At 67.3% G+C, this 15,691-nt stretch overlaps 1 protein-coding gene across 3 annotated transcripts in view; it reads right to left on the reverse strand.

Moving 5' to 3' along the window:
• Nucleotides 1–1,767: 1,767 nt before the first annotated feature.
• PLCH2 (phospholipase C eta 2) overlaps nt 1,768–15,691 on the reverse strand; it is a 64,981-nt gene continuing 51,057 nt past the window's right edge. Inside the window, exons 9-23 of one of the 3 annotated variants that reach the window (XM_032301582.1) lie at nt 14,872–15,043; nt 14,400–14,507; nt 13,104–13,262; nt 10,692–10,778; nt 10,200–10,282; nt 9,668–9,765; nt 9,406–9,588; nt 8,961–9,068; nt 8,250–8,374; nt 8,087–8,171; nt 7,729–7,875; nt 7,273–7,352; nt 4,488–5,244; nt 3,650–3,677; nt 3,324–3,416 (exon numbers count right to left, since the gene is read on the reverse strand). In XM_032301582.1, coding sequence (XP_032157473.1) covers nt 3,667–3,677; nt 4,488–5,244; nt 7,273–7,352; nt 7,729–7,875; nt 8,087–8,171; nt 8,250–8,374; nt 8,961–9,068; nt 9,406–9,588; nt 9,668–9,765; nt 10,200–10,282; nt 10,692–10,778; nt 13,104–13,262; nt 14,400–14,507; nt 14,872–15,043 — 2,203 coding nt within the window. In that variant the 3' untranslated portion in view covers nt 3,324–3,416; nt 3,650–3,666. Of the gene's footprint in view, nt 3,417–3,649; nt 3,678–4,487; nt 5,245–7,272; nt 7,353–7,728; nt 7,876–8,086; nt 8,172–8,249; nt 8,375–8,960; nt 9,069–9,405; nt 9,589–9,667; nt 9,766–10,199; nt 10,283–10,691; nt 10,779–13,103; nt 13,263–14,399; nt 14,508–14,871; nt 15,044–15,691 lie in introns of all 3 variants that reach the window. The other 2 variants (XM_032301580.1, XM_032301581.1) reach the window with 2 other exon arrangements.

A 15,691-nucleotide genomic window follows, 5' to 3' on the forward strand; every position in this document is an offset into this window, starting at 1 on the left:
GAGCCCCTGATCCTATGTGGGCTGTGGGCCGCGGCTGTCCGGTGACTCCCCGTGTCCTTGGCAGTCCTGTCACCAGCACGTCTGTCAGGGAGGGCCGTCCTGTGAGTCCGCAGCCCCACCGCACCCAAGACGGACTGGGGGGCCGGGCCAGGCCGGGCCACGCTCCTGACTGCAGGCGGCAGCCACAGGAGGGTCTTCAGGGGCTCTCGGGCTTGGTGGCCGCACACACTCCTGCTCAGACCCAACCTCATCACGGGGCCGTACGCCCAAGCCCAGAGCCCTGTCTCCGGCCCTCGGAGGGCTGCGCACTGCCCCTTCCCGCAGGGCGTGGGCCCGAGGCACGGCTACCGTCGCAGGACTATGCCCACATGCACGCGGAGTCACCTGGGAGCCGGCCTCAGGAGGCGGCCAGCCCCGTCCCCGATGCTGCAGCTCCTGCCACGGGCCCTGGCCACTCCTACACCTTCCTTCCAGGCCCCCGGTGAGCCACGCATGCATCAACCCTAGCCCCACAGGCTCGTGGCTGCTTGTGCCAGGCCGGGTCTGTGCCCCCAGTGGCAGCCATTCCCAGGGCCCCTAGGCCAGGCTGGCCCACCAGGGGTTCCCGTGAACCCCCACCACCCACAAGCGTCCTGCCCCCTCAGCCCACCACAGTCTGGCCTGCATCTCCCCAGCCGACACCCCTGCACAGTTCAGCAGGCTGTGGCCCCCTTTGTATGGCCTCCCTGGCCCCTTGGCCTGATGGCCCTCTGCCCCCTGCTTCCTGGTGCAGGGAGAGCCCAGCACGGATGCCCAGGAGGCCCAAAAAGTCTGGCCAGAGCCTGGCTCAGCCCAACACCCCCACAGGTTCTTCCACCTGCCCAACTTTGCCGTCAGGGGCTGCGGTGCCCCAGCCCTGGCATCAGCTGGGCAGAGCCGCGCAGGCAAGACCCGCCCTGCTGCCAGGCACCCTCTGGGACGGACCCAGCCTCCCCAGGTGTGGCGGCAGGCGGCTCCCAACCAGGGCCGGATGGGAATCGGCCCTGCTTCTCAGCTCCAGGAGCCCCAGCAGCCAGCCTGGCCCGGAAGCCCCTGGCTGATGCCCCCAGGTGCCCTCTTCCAACACACCCCAGATTTTAGGGACCCTGGAGGCCAGGCACACCTCCTAAATGCTCTGCGTTGGGGCTCCTCTTGGTCTCGGGGCACCGCTTCCCATGGAAGTGTTCCCCGTACCTGAGAAGGGGCGTGGTGGGTTCAGGGGGTTGTGGGGCCAGCAGGCACCCTCCACCTGGCCTTCGCTAAGACTAGGCGAGTGGCTGGCACAGGCCCCTGGAGTCTGCAGAGGCAGCTCCCAGCACCCAGCCTCGTGTCGGTGCCCACCTTCTCGCCAGCCCTATCGGGAAGACAGCAGGGCCTATCCTGGTAGTTGGACACGAGACCTCCCTGGCCAGACCCACCACCTGCTGCGTAACAGGCACTCTCGTGGCAGAGGCCTTTGGTGGCCCACATGGCTCCCGTGGAGGTCAGATGCCAGAGGCTGGGCTGGGGGCCAAGCCCAGACACAGACCCTCTGGTGTCCTGGCTGTCGTCCTGCCACTCCAGGGGAGGGGTAGTGTATGCATTTAGCCAGTTGGGGGTCCTCTGGCTTGGGGTCCCTGCCCCCACACACAGGAGTGGGACCAGGAGGCTGGGAGGGAGCAGGGGCTGCATCCTGGAGGTTGCAGGGGTCCGCCGAGCCTCTGTGGAAAGGGGTCGGGGTGTCCTCACACGGACCCCGGCCCAGGGACTGTGGCAATGGTCACAGGGCACGGGGGTGGCCCCACTACCAGCGAGCAGGAAAGTGTTTATTGGAGTTGTGTCCGCGAGTCTGGGGTCTAAAGTGTCCCGTACAAAGGGGGCTTTGTGCAGAACAAGCGAAGCGCCGTCAGGCAGGGAGTGGGCACAGGACGAGCCCGGGAGCCCACACACAGCCGTGCCCCGCGCTGTGGAAACGCAGGTACGACGCGGAAAGGACTCGGCAACATCTTAATGTGGGAGAAGCTTCGTCTCTAAAAACTTAAATACTTGTCATATATATCTTAACATCATGAAAAATCCGCCCCGACCGCAAGCAGTCTCCCTTCCTCCCTGGGGAGAGGTGGGGGCTGAGGGTCGGGGCTTCCACGGGACCACAGTGCAGGGCCAGGGGGCGGGGGGAGGGACTGGGGACCTCCCACCCTGGGGAGCCCGTCAGAGTCTGAGCAGGAGCCCAGTGGCAGGGGCAGGCACGTCCCCACAGCCCCCCGGGCCCCCGGAGCAGGCACCCTCGGGGGTGCCCCGCTCCTCCCCTGGGGGTCCCCTCGGGCCCTGCAGCCGCTGCTGCCGTTCCTGGGCCTGCCGGGCCCGGCTGGCGATGGCGCGCACGCGGCTCTGGCTGCGGGAGGAGGAGCGCCGCAGGAAGCCGGGGGGACCAGGCGCCCCTTCCCCCACGGCAGTCAGGCTTGTGGGCGAGGTGATGTCGCCCGCCTGCTGGAAGCCCGTGAGCCAGCGCAGCTGCTCCGTCAGGGCATCCCGCCGCACCCCCTGCCCTGCCCGCCCCTCCCTTGCCAGTCCCAGGCTCCGGCCCAGGATCCCCACTTGGGGGGCAAAGTCGTCAGCAGTCAGGTCCCCCAGGCTCTTGGACTTGGCAGCCGCAGGGCAGTCCCGGAGGCCCGCCAGGGGGAGGCGACTCCAGGGGGGTCTGGGGGCCAGAGGACGCGGCGAAAGCTCTTCCAGTGAGGCAGGCAGCTGGCCGGCAGCCCGCAGGTTGGGGCTGGACTTGCTCTTGGTCACGGCTGACAGGTCCAGGCGGGCGGCTATGGCCGAGCAGGGCCGCAGGGGCAGACGTCCGGCTAGAGCCCCTGCGACGCTCTCACGGCCCAGGCCCAGGCCCGGCAGGGAGAGGTCGATGACCGTGTCGCTGGACGACACACTAGAGGATGAGGACACGCTGTCGCGATGGCCCCCTGGTTCCAGCCGCCGCCACAGCCGGTCTCCACTCGTGGCATCCGAGTACACGGTGGGGCAGGGCCCAGCCAGGGGCCGCCGTCCACCCAGGAGCTCCGAGGGCACCTGCCCCTCACTCATGGCCTTTCTGACCATCTGGCTGCTGGGGGTCCCCTCGCACGCCCCCCTGGGGCCCCCACCATTGTACACCCTCCGCCGGCCTTCTAGGGCCGGCTCCGTGTCCCCTCTGCTCCGGGTCCTGGGCTGGAAGGGCATGGAAGCTCCCAGAGCTACCGCTGCGGGGCTCGCCACTTTGGCGCCGGGTCCCGAGGCGCACAGGGCCCCTCCCGGAGAGGGACTTGGGGGGGCAGCCACCAGAGGTGGGGGGCCAGGACCCAGGGATGGCTCCTCGGCAATGGTTTCCAGGCCACACAGGGAGGAGCCCGTCCTCGGCATGGAGAAGGGGCGGGTATCTGTGGGTAAGAGGAGAGGAGCGTGTTGGGCTCGTCCCCCGTGGACGGGGCCTGCAGGGCCCTCAGCGGCCAGGCCCCTCCCTGTGCACACGGCTGCCCCCACCCTGCCCTCCGGCTCTGCTGCTGCTGGGGCTGGGGGAGCAGAGGGTCTGTGCCCACGGGCAGGGTCCACAGGGCCCCCTGGCAGGCCAGGGCTGGGGACGGCACAGGGCACACAGGCTGGGCCCCATTACCTGGCACGCGGCTGCTCTCAGTCCCTAACTATAGAGGCAGCGTGGGGACAGAAAGGAGAACAGGCTGGTCAGCGTGTGGGTGCGACTGGCAGGTGGACAGACAAACAGCGAGGCTGGGCGGGGTGCAAGGAGGGACCGGGGTCTGGGGGTGCGGGACAGGCTCGGCTTCCAGCCCCTCCCAAGGCTGAGGTTCCCTGATGAGGTGCCCTCGGGCTGTTGTCTGTCACAACCGCAGCTCAGCTCAATTCAGGCCATAAAGCAATGCCCAGGGCCGAGGGGTGGGTGCCGTCTCCTCCACCCCCTGCAAACGCGGGGAACCTGGGCACCGTCAGCTGTCTCGGGGCGTCAGGGGCCGCCTTGCAGAGCATCACCGACACACTCCAGGCTTCCCAGAGGACTGCAGTGCAGGGCCAGGGGCCGAACAACTGCAGCCTGGCCCTGGGGGGAGAAGGTGGGGGGACAGGAAGCTGCCCCCAGCTCTTAGCAAAAGCGCCAGCAGAGGGCAGGGCCGGCCAGCAAAGTAGGGCGGCGGGGGCTGCCGGCCGGGGACATAGGGTCAGCGCGCGCCGCAGCTAGAGTCAGACCCGCTCTCACTGAGGGCCTCGTGGGGAGTCTCTGAGGGCAAGAGGGGGTTGGTACCATCAGCTGGGGAAGGGGTGCTGGGGGCGGCAGGGGACGCCCAGGCAAGCCAGCGGAGCAAAGGAGAAGCAGCCAGACGAGCACACGGAGGCAGGTTCTGAACACAGAAGCACAGGGAGGGTGCCCGGCCCAGGCCATGCCGAAGGGGGCGTGGGGGCGGCACAGAGGACGCCGGCCAGGAAGGAGCGTCTGGTCTTACCAGTGGACAGCATGGAGGAATTACTCCTAATCTCCTCCAGCTTTTGAACGAACAAGGCATTCATCTCCCTCTGCAGGGCCCCTGCCTGCCTGCGGGCGCCCTCAGGCCAGTGGGGGAACACCTCGGGACGGCCCAGGCCGCTGGAGTCCGTGGACACAGAGCCGCCTCCCGGACCTTGCCGCAGGGCCCCTCTGCCTCTCCCCGGGCCGGCACAAGGAGCCCCCAGCGAGTCCGCCCTGGCCCGGGGCTGCTGGCTGATGGCCCCGTGTGTGGCCGGGGACCCGGGGCTTGGCAGACGTCCCCGCCGCAGGCCCTCGGCGTCCTCACCGGCGCAGGAGCCCACCACACACTTCATGCAGGTGGCGGCCATCCCGGCAGGCCCGGGGCCCTCAGGGGCACAAGGGGGCGGCTCCTGGCCCAGATTCTGGGGCATCGGGCTCTTCCCCACCGGCGCCTTACCTCGGGGGCTGCGGCTGCCGGGCTCCTCGGGGGCAGGGGCCTCCAGGGTGGGGCCGGGGCTGGGAGCAGCCACCTCACGGACCTCCCCCTCAGAGCCTGTGTCCTGCGTGCCCAGGACCAGCTCCGAGAAGGCCTTGCGGCCCGGCTTCTGACTCTTGGTCGGGGCGCTGGCCGTGCGCCGCAGGAGCCTCTGGCTAACGGAGGGCCGAGGTGGGGGCCGCCCAGCAGCATGACTGTCCAGTGACCCGGGCTTTGGGCCTCTGAGGAACAGGCCTTTTAGGCCCAGAGCCTGCTTGACCTGCAAGAGAAGGAGCCCACATAGCCGGCAGCCAGGCCCCAGGGACCAGGGACTACCAGCTCGCTGCTGCAGCCCAAGGGCCAGCGTGTCAGGCTTGTGCCGCTCACAGCTGCGGGTGGGGAAGCGTGTCCCCAGGGCACCCCTGCCAGGGACAGCAGCCGCTATGGCCTCTGTACAGACCGGGGATGCTGCCTTCCTTGAATGCAGGGGGAGGGTCTGAGGGTCTCAGGACAGGTGGACCCTGTGAGGGCTTGAAGGAGGAGGCCCCTGGGCTTCGCAGACAGGGACCTTGAACCGTGGCTCCTGTGCCCACCAGGTACCCCTCACAGGTTCCCAAAGCCCCCGGCTCCAGCCGAGCAGGCTGGCACAGGGTGCCCGGGGGTGCTGGCAGGGAGAGAGAGAGGAGAGAAAACCCCGTGAGAGCAGCACCGCCCCGCTCACGCTCACCCTGCCTTTGGGCACACAGGCCAAGGAAGCAAGCAAAGCCGAGCGCAGGCCAGTGGTCTGCTCTCCCACACCCCTGCCTGCTCGCTCCCCCGGAGGGGCTGCCTCTTCTGGGAAGCCTTCCCGACTGCTACCGGCCTCACCGTGCTCTCTGTGCAGCAGCCCCAAGGGCAGGGCCCAGGCTGCCTCGGCATTCCCTGAACTGCTGCTGGCCTCGGCCTTCCTGGACAGCCAGGCCTCTCCCCGCCGCCTCCCTTTCTGAGCAGGGCAGCTGGGGATCCCCGGGACCAGCTGACAAGGGCCCAGGTCACTGTCAGAGAGGCCGACAACTGCGTCTCCGGAGTGCAGAGGCCAGAAGGGTCCTCACATGCAGAGGCCCTGACCACAGCCACGACTGCCCAGGGACAGGGGGTGCTTCTGTGCAGGGCTGTTCACGTGGCCCGCACTTGAATCGGCTTCCCGATTCAAGATCCCAAATCCAAAGCAATTTGGTCAAAGTTGGTGGCAAAGTCATTTAGAAGAAGGTCCAGGATTCAAGCTCAAAGCACCTGGTCCCTGGGGCATCCCCACCCCACAGCGGGCATCATGGGTGCACACAGAGCCAGGGAGCACACAGGGGGCAGAGGGGCCGAGAGGAAGGGTAAGGGCAGGGAGCGCCAGGGGTGCGGGGGAGCCGGCGGTGCTCTGAGCTAGAGGACAGGACACGAGGTGGGGGTGGGGGGGCACGGGGCGTCAGACAGGAGGGACGGAAGGCCAGGAGGGTTCCCCACACAGGAGGCCTCGCCGGAGTCCTGGACCTGCCTCATAAATGCTGCTCTGTGGCTGGGCATGGCCCGAGGGACCCCAGAACCACATCACGACCATGTCGCATGAGCTGACAATCTCCAAAATGCTACCGGGAGCCACAGATGCTAGTGGGGCGACCTGAGCATGCAGGTGGGGGGCGGGCGGGCTCCGCCGCCCTGGCGCTGGGGTACCTTCAAGCTCCTAACGGGACTGTCCTTCTAAAAGTAGACTTTGGACATGGGGAAGGCCACTGCAAGACCAAAGAGACAGAGTGACGGCTGTGAGACGCAGACAGCCGGGCGAGGAGCCCGTGGACACAGGCAGACGCAGGACAGACAGGCGGCTGGGCGGTGGGCAAGAGCCGAGCGGCCTGCGGCACCGTGCCCGGCAGCACCTTGGGGCCGTGGAGGTGGCAGGAGAGAGACAATGGGCACCAGGACCACGCCAGCCCCCCGTGCGTGCCTGACACACCGCCACACACTGGCCCCCGCCTGGGCCCGGAGCTCAGAAAGGGGGAGACGGGGGAGGTCCCCCATCCAGGGATGCGGGGGGCAGGGGGCAAAGCCAGGCAGACCCCTTCAGAGACGGACGGAGGACCAGGGATCCCGAGACGCGGAAGGACTGGGGAGGCCCGAGAGAGACGGGGAGCGGGGGCTGAGCCGCGGTGCCCCCACCGCCCACTTGGCCGACGGAGAAACAGGCCCAGCAAGGTACCCAGGAGGCCCGGCAAACCTGGCAGCGTGGCTGGGCTGGGGCTGGGGGTGGGGCGAGGCCGGGGGTCCCGCAGGCAGCTCTCACCTTACCACTGACGTCACTGACAGCCACGTGGACAAAGATGGAAGCTTCTTCCATCCCCTCCAGGTACACGTGCCGGTAGCCTGCAATACCGGTCACCCGCCCACTCTGCTCAAAGGCCCTGAATATGGCCCGTGAGCCCAGCTCTGGGGACACCTCCTCCAGGAAGCCCGCTGATGTCATGGGCTCCTCCCCTTCCTGGGGGCCAGCTGATGCGCAGCCTGAGCGCTCCTCCCCTCCCACATCCTCAAAGCGCCCTTGGCCCCATACCTTCCTCCTCGGTCCCCACTGCGTCCCTAGACCCACCCAAGCTGGGAGCCGACCCACAGATGGGTGTGGGGGAGGGACTGCTCTCTGTGGGGTGTGCTGGCCTCTGTGGCAGACGCCAGCCTGAGCAGGGGACGTAGGTCTCTATCATGGGGGACGCTGCCCCTCCCCACCCTGCCAGCCCCCGCCTACCTGGCATCATGCTGCTGAAGGCCAGCGTCCTCTGGCCAATGAAGTCACGCCCAATGGGGTCATGGTCCCAGACAAGGAAGCGCACCAGTGCGATCTCAGGCATATGCACGGTGAACACCAGCGTCTCCTCCCACATGGGGTTGAATCCTAGAGGCCACCGGGAGGAGGGGTCACCTCTCACCCCAATCCCTAGCCGGGAGGCCACTTGGGCCCACGCCCTCTTCTGGTGCCGCGCTAGGCTGGCCGCCCGGCGGAGAAAACCAGCCCCTGGGGACCAGGCTCCCCCACGGGCTCCTGCGAGGGGGCAGCGCAGGGTCACAGGATCGTCCCCCGCCCCGCCTTCCCCTGTGAGCCTCACCATTGTCGTCCACCACACGCGTCTGCTCCTTGTTGCAGTCCACGGGGAGCCCGATGACCTCCACCTCCACGAAGGGGTCGATGATCTGGGCGGGTAGGGCAGGGGTGGCACCGGGCCTGGCGTGGCGGCGCTGCCCAACCCGCCCCCGCCGGGGCCCTCCTACCTCGCCTCGGTCCCCCAGCATGGAGTCCCGTGGCTTGGGGAGCTGCTGTCCGCTGATGATGCGGAGCACGAGCTGCTTCTTGAGCTGTCCGGGCAGAGGGTCCTCGGAGTTGGGGTTGAAGACGCCTGGGAGGGGCCAGGGGACCAGGCTGAGGGCTTTGTGGTGGCATGGGGCCCTCCACTGCACCCCGTTGACCGGCCTGGAGTCCCGGGCCGGGGACAGGGGCAGAGGAGCAGGGTTCCAGCACGGGCGCACCAAAGGTCTGCGTGCCGGTCTCCCCCGGGACCGTCCTCGCCACCCTCCACACGCCGGGCTCCCGGTGATGGGGCTCCGCAGGCCCGTGTCCCCAGGCGGTAGAGTGAAGTTAGCCAAGGCTGGCCAGGAGGGCTGGGCGGGATCCAGGTTACAACGGGGACAGCCCCACGCAGCTGCCAGCAGCCAGCAGCCAGCAGTGAGAGAGCTGGAGGCTCCGGGAAGGGCTTCGGAGGTTCTGACTGCCCCGTGGGCAGTCGCCCCAGACGCATCCTGCTGGGAGCCTCGTGGGGGTCAGGCGTGCGAAGGGGATCCCTCGTTCACCCCTGCCAGCCCCTGGTAGCGTGGGGCCCTCTGCTGCACCCCCACTTCTGGCACCTCTACTTTGGAGGTGAGCCTGTGGCAGCTGCCCCTACCCGCCCCGCGACCCCCGCCCCATGCCCCGCGCCCCGGGCTCACCCTGGCACATGCACTCAGGCTTGAGCACGTAGCCACAGTTCCCATTGGCACTGAACTTGGCCCGGTTCAGCTGCAGCATCCGCCCCTCCGACTGGTAGTTCAGGGCGACTATGGGGGTGAACACGAGGCGGCCTGTCAGCGCCCAGCACGTGCCCCACCCCCACCTCCCCTGCTCGGCTGCCCCCAAGTCCAGCGTTCGCCTGCGGGAGCCGGCCCCGGGCTCACCCTCATGCACAACCCAGGTCAGGCGTCCCGGCAGAAGGCCCCTGGAGCCCAGCACAGCCAGCCCCCCGCCGTCCCTAGAAGCACGCGGCCGATGTGCCTCAGTCTCTCTGGGCCCTAGGACCCCACCCCAGTGCCAGCCACTGGCGGGGTGTGGCGAGGCTCTCCAAGCCCAGCCTCCTGGAGCGCCGGGCCCTCCCCCTTCGCCGTGCAGCAAGCGCACCCATCTGGCAGCCGGCGTTCCAGAAGGGCTGGGGGTTGTAGTTGCTGGAGTCCACACGGTAGGGGGAGGGGTAGATGCGGGAGAGCTGGTGCTGGTTGAAGCGGAGGTACTGGGCCGGCTTCTGCTGCAGGATCTGCTGGGCCCTGGTCTCGCTGAAGGACGACACCTGCCAGCTGGACGCCACTGCGGGGCGGGGGGACGGCCTCAGAGGCCCGCCAGGCCGCAGCGCACCCGCTCCCGCTCCCGGGCCCGGGGCCCTCACCCTCCGCCTCCACGTCGCGCATGCCCACAGACTTGGTGTACTTCACCAGGTCTGAGAGGGCCCGGGACAGCTTCATGGTCTTTTTCTGCCGGGCCGCCCTGCAGGAAGGAGAGGCGACAGCCGTCAGGACGCCGGCACGGGCGCCCCTGCGGACTCGGGGCGGCCGGGCAGCACGGTTCCTGAGCCAGGCTCCCTGCTCCACATAGAACGTGCACCCAACGCCTGCTACGCCCTGGGGCGGGTGCCGGGATGGGCAGGGGACCCTGAGGAAAGACGCAGGGGAGGGACAGGTGCGGGCGCCAAGCCCACCCAACCACACAGCGGACTCTGGGAGCAGGCGCAGGGGTCCGTGTGGGCCCATCCGGCCCCACGACCCTGAGGTCCACACGCTGGGCTCCCCCTCGCCCAGCCCACTGTGACTTCACGGGGCCTCAGCAGGGTCGGCGCGTCCAGCGTCCACTGTTTCAGGGACACGGGCCTCGGCACTTCCTGCCCCACCCGTCCAGGGTCCAGGCTGGGGCAGGGCACTGACCCCCGGCTCTGGCTGCCCTGGGAGTCCAGGTCCTCGACTCCCTCCTCCACGCTGGCCACTTTCTTCAGCTTGCTGGTCTTCTTCTATGGGAGAGTGGAGAGTGGAGTCAGGCCCGGCGGAGCCCCCAGACCAGCCATGGCCCTGCACAGGCCGGAGGGGGCAGGAGGCAGGCCTGTCGTCGGGGGGCCTGGTACCAGGGCTGCCCGGCTGGGCCTGCCTGTCCCCCGCAGTATGCCGGGCGGCCTGGGCCCGGGCCTGAGTGAGCCAGGGACGTTGGCTGCTGTGCACCGGGGGGGCCGTCGAGGCACCTGCCCCCGGCAGCCCCCGACAGACACGTAGCAAGCAACCCGGGGGGGTTCCGGGAGGCGGGCCGGGGGCCCCGGGGGCTGGAGGGGAGGCCCCGGCTGGCTGGCGCAGGGACAGCTGGGCCCGTGGGCTGGTGGAACACAGAGGGTCCCAGCAAGGTGCCCCCGCCTGGGAGCCCCGCCCGACCTTGCGCTTGGAGAAGCCGCTCATAAGGATCCGGTTGTTCCGTCGGCCAGCCCCGGCGTCCTCCCCTGACTCCACGTCCTCCTCCGCCTGGGGCAGAGGGAGACAGGGGCAGCGGGGGAGCCCAGCCTCAGGCCCAGAGCCCCGGGTGTCCCCCCGGAACAAGCCGGGGGGAGCGGGAGCAAGAGCAGGAGGGGCTGCTGCCCCCCCAGGCCTGCGGAAGCCTGGTCCGCCGCTGCCCGGTGGGCGCCGAGGCCGCTGCCGGGGACCAGGCTCCAAGAGGGGCGGGGAGGGCTCAGCGGCCACCACCCCCCCCCGGACATGTTGCTCTAAACCTAGTCAGGCCCCAGTTCTGCCTTTTCTCCCCACGGAGGGTGAGTGTGTGAGAAACGCTGTTTGTGTGTCTGGAAGTTTCCTCGGCCGCACGTGCTCATGTTAGGTGCGTGTGAGGCTCCCCACGGCTCTGGAGTCCTGTCCTGCTTCTGGAGGAGACAAACACGGTCTGCGCCCCCCGAAGCTGCTCTTGTTCACCTCAGGGCTACCGTGAGGCTTCCTCACCGCTGCTTACAGAGTACCTCCCCTGTCCCCGCCCGAGGGGCTCCCCAGGCCTGGTCCTGTCTGCACGTCACACGTCTGCACACCCATGGACGCACCTTCCCCACTAAGCGTGCCCTGGCCTGGACCACCAGCCGCAGCCAGGAGGAGAGCAAGGCCCCCTCTGTTGTGGACCCTGGAGCTCAAGGGGGACCCCACTGGACCCCACTATCGGGACAGGGAGCGCATGCTGGTCAGTTCCACCCCAGGGACACGGGGGACAAGACCTCATGCTCTGGAGTGGCCCCCAAGAACCCCCAGAGTGCCTGCCCCCTCGGCCTGAACACCCCTGTGTCTCACACATGGGAAAAGGAGTGTGTGGTCCGCGACACGCTGGGCAGCTGCCCCCCAGCTCCAGCTGCTGCCCTGGGCCGCCCACACTGGCTCAGGGGAGAAGCCTGGGCCCGTGGGGAGTCAGGACGCTCCCATCTCCGCCCTGGGCCTGTCCTGCTCGTGCACTGCTAGTCCACGGCTGCGCCTCGGCGGCCGCAGAGGAACTCAGCATCAGCTAGGGTCCGGTCGCTCTCAGAAGCGTTTCTCTTTCTCTGCCCCGGCCCCAGCAACGCCAGCCCATCTCCCTCCTAGTTTACTGATGGCTCCACGGCCCGCTGGCAGAGGCACGGGGGGGCCGTGTGCCTGCTGTGCTGGGAGCAGGGGAGGCCGACATGCGTCGCGGCTCTGCACTGTCTGAAACGACACGCACACGCGGCTCTAAATCTGGGTGCGACCAAGGAGGTGCGTGCGCCACCCCGCATCCTGGAGGGTCAGCGCAGCCTCAGCCAGAATCTGCCGTCGCCCTCCCGGCGCCCACATGTCCGAGCTTGGCTGGGTCCCAGCACGGGTCCTAGCTCCGACCGCCCTCAGGGATGCTGTGGGCAGCAGAGGGCCCGCCCTGGGCCAATCCTGCCCCCAGACACAGCCTACTGACCCCAGAGAGCTCAGCAGGGTGGGGTGGAGCGCTCAGGACGGCAGGAGAAAGTGTTTCTGTGCCTTGGACAGAGCACAGACGGCAGGACCCAGCCTGGCAGGTCCCCTCTGATCAAGAAGGTCCAGTCCCGGCCCCTCTAGATGTCGGGGAAGGCGGTGCTGAGTCCCTCCCAGAGAATCGGGCCTGTCCTTGGCCAGCGCAGCCCCCACTAGAGCTGCACCCAGCACTGCAGACCGGGGTCCTGAGTGGGGTCCTTTCCTTGCTCCTCTGGTGGCACCCGAGCCGCCTGCCCTCTCCCACACGGGACCTCCCAAGGGGTGGGGGGGCCACAACCTCGGGCCTCCCAGCAAAGGGGACAGAGAGGTATGTTGGGGACACATGCATGACCCCACTGCCCAGATATCCCCCCTGCTTAGACCCCCTCAGAGAGCTCTTTGCCTCACACCTCCCCATGTCCCAGCAGGGGAAGCCCTAGTGCTGCTGGGGACAGGGTGGTTCCCTGATCCCCTCCAAGCTCCATGCCTGGCCACTCAGCCTAAGCAGCTTCTCCTGCTCTTCCTCTTCCTACTCCTCCTCCAGGAAGCCCTCCCTGACTTCCGCCCCCCCCCACAGAAAATCACACAGAGGTAAGTTTCCCAGGTCCAAATGGCCATCCTGTGTCCCCAACTCCCCAGGTGCATGCCCAGACATTTCTTGGTCGAGGGAAAGCAGGGACTTCACGTCGCGTTGCCACACCAGACATACTGCCCACCGCTCACCCACCAGGGCCCAAGGTGCTCTGAGTCCTCCCCACCCAGAAACCTGGGATAGGTCTGTGGGGGGAGGTGTACGCACAGGTGTGCACAGGTGTGCCCTCAGCCGCAGGCTGACCTTGTGGGGTACAGGGCCCTCACCTTTTTGCCCTCTGCCTTGTGCCCAAGCTTTCCAGACGGGGGCAGCGTGGACACGGTGAAGTCATTTGGGTCCTCACAGTCCCGAATCTTCGACTCCTTCATTAACGAGTCTAGTTTCTTCTTGGCAATGTTTTCCACACGCTTCCGATTGGTGGCGACCTGCCAGAGCAAGACGGCCACCCCGTGCCATCATCCCAGCCCTGCGGCAGCAGCGGTGACCGCCCCCAGGTCCCTGCTGGAGGGGCTTGCTGGAGCTGGGGAGCCCGAGCCCCATCTCGGCTTCTCGCCCCAGCTGCACACCTGCTCCTACACAACCTTGCTTATCCGCACGCCGCCCCGCCGCAGGGCTACACGGCAGACGTGTCATTTGCCCGGGGCCCCGGACCATGACCAGCAGGCCCGGAACAAAGACCTCTCTGATTCGAACACCTGCATGTTCAACGCTGCTCGAGGAAGCTCGGCAGACAGCTTTCCAGGCGTCAGGCGGGTGGGCCTTGCAGGAGGAGGTCAGTGTAGCCGGTGGCCACTCTGGGCTCCAGGAGCCCTAAGCAGCTGGGGATGTGGGATCTCACCCCTGGCTCCCAGACACCTCAAGGAGTGGGCAGGGGGCAGGGACGGATGGCCGGCTGGCAGCCTCCCGGGCTCCTCCCCGCCTAGAATAGCCCCCGCCCCCTTGTAGCCCTGACACACGGGAACCCCTCCAGGGCAGGGTCTGGGCCGTGTGCGTCTGGGCGCCCCAGGAGTCACGCAAGGTAGACGTCAGACAACCTGGGTTCACAGTCACCTGGGGCCAGAGAAATATGCATCCACCTCCGAAGCAGAAAGAATTCTGCTGCTTCAGGCCTTTCTAGAACAATTAGCCTACGTGGCTGGGAACACTCCTGCTCAATTATTTTCCCATCTGACGGCCCCTCAGGGAGAAGTAACGCCTTCCTGCCTCACAGCAGTGGCTTAGAACCGAGCCCAGAGGAGAGAAGAAGCTAAGACAGAGCCCCCCAGAGCCCCCCCAGCCCTGCTCGGCCGAGCCCTTTTGCACTCCTCAGCCTCCCTGTGTGACTCCCCCAGCCCCAGCGCCTCTGGGCGGAGAGCGGGAAGCCCACTAGCCAGCTCGGGCTGAGTCTCCGGTGGGGAAGGCACCCCCTCCGGCCGAGCACAGGCCGCTGTCTAGCCACTGTGCAAAGCACCGTCGCACCACCCAGGTACCCCCTCAGCCACCTGCCTCCTCCCAGCGAGGCCCGGAGCCCGCTGTCGGGGCCGCGGCTCCGTCTTCCCCATCTTCCTCCCGGCCCTACTCACGTCCCCGTTGAGGAGTTTGCAGTCCTCGTCCATCTCGCCCGCGCTGTCCTCATCAGACACCTCGCCCTCCTCGGCGTCCTCACTGATGCCGGCAGGAAGCTTCTTGCCCTGCGGGGAGGCGGGCACCACGGGAGGCGTCCTGCCGCAAGGGCCGGGAAGCCCGCACCCACCCAAGAAGCAGCAAAGGGAAGGGGCCCTTCGTAAGCTCGTGGACTTCGGGGTAGAGGCCGCCCAGCACTCCCTTGCTGTGGCAGCACGGGAGGGAAAGGCTGGGCTGTGCACATGGACGTCCCTAGATTACGGGCCCAGCACGGGGGAGACTGAGGCCAGGTCAGGGGCAGGGCCCACCCTGACTCCTCAGCATGGAGCCCCGTACTCTCTAGAACAGGGCAACTGTCTCTCACCTGGCCCCAGAGCAGCGGTCAGAGGCCCAGTAGGAGGCGGGCCCAGGGAGGGGCAGGCAGGGGCTCACCTTCACCAGAATCTTGCCCTTGAGCATCTGCGGAGAGGGAAGCACGGTGGCGTCCTCCCCGCGGACGGACGACAAGTCCAGCTTGTCCCCGAGGATATCAGTCAGATACCGAGCCATCTTCTTCTGTTGGATGACACTGCAGTGGTTTTCAATGGACAGGATCACCGGGTACCTGTGGGCCCCAACGTGGGAAGAACAGAGTGAAGCCAGGGGAGGGCCAGGCCCCACCTGCCTAAGACCTCAAGTCACCTGCACCAGTGAATGAAGAGATCTTCCCAGCAGCCCGGATAGACGGACCTGCCGGCCACCCTGGGAAGGGGCCCTTCGATGGCTTTGAAAAGCAACCGAGTGGGTGTGAAAGTTGCTAGGACAGTGAAGAAGGCCTGCGGTTCTTATCCCGGGAAGAAAAAACAAAGGTGATTAGAAACTCCAGGAAAACCAGGGGACACATTCAAGCAAGTCAGCAAGTCATGGTTTAAAAATGATGGACTCAACGGAGGTACGACGCGGAGCGGTGAACCGACTGAAAAGACAATCTGGTTAGCCTGGATACCGCAGACACGGCCCTGCGAACGGCTCCAGGGTCCCAACACTGGTCCCAACTCCTTTCCATGAGAAAGGAGACATCAGCTGGGCCCACGCCACAGGGCAGAGCATTGGTGTTACCGTGCAGTGCAGGACAGGGAGCGCCACTAGGAATTTTCATTACATGCTCTTCAGCTGTTTCATTCACTTTTTAACCAAGTGCACATTTTACTTGGATTTTTGCCAATAGGTAACGTGATCTTTTTAGAAAATGTAGGTGGCCCCGACCTAGAGG

Source organism: Mustela erminea, chromosome 10 (assembly GCF_009829155.1).
Source record: "Mustela erminea isolate mMusErm1 chromosome 10, mMusErm1.Pri, whole genome shotgun sequence".
NCBI classification, from domain to species: Eukaryota; Metazoa; Chordata; class Mammalia; order Carnivora; family Mustelidae; genus Mustela; species Mustela erminea.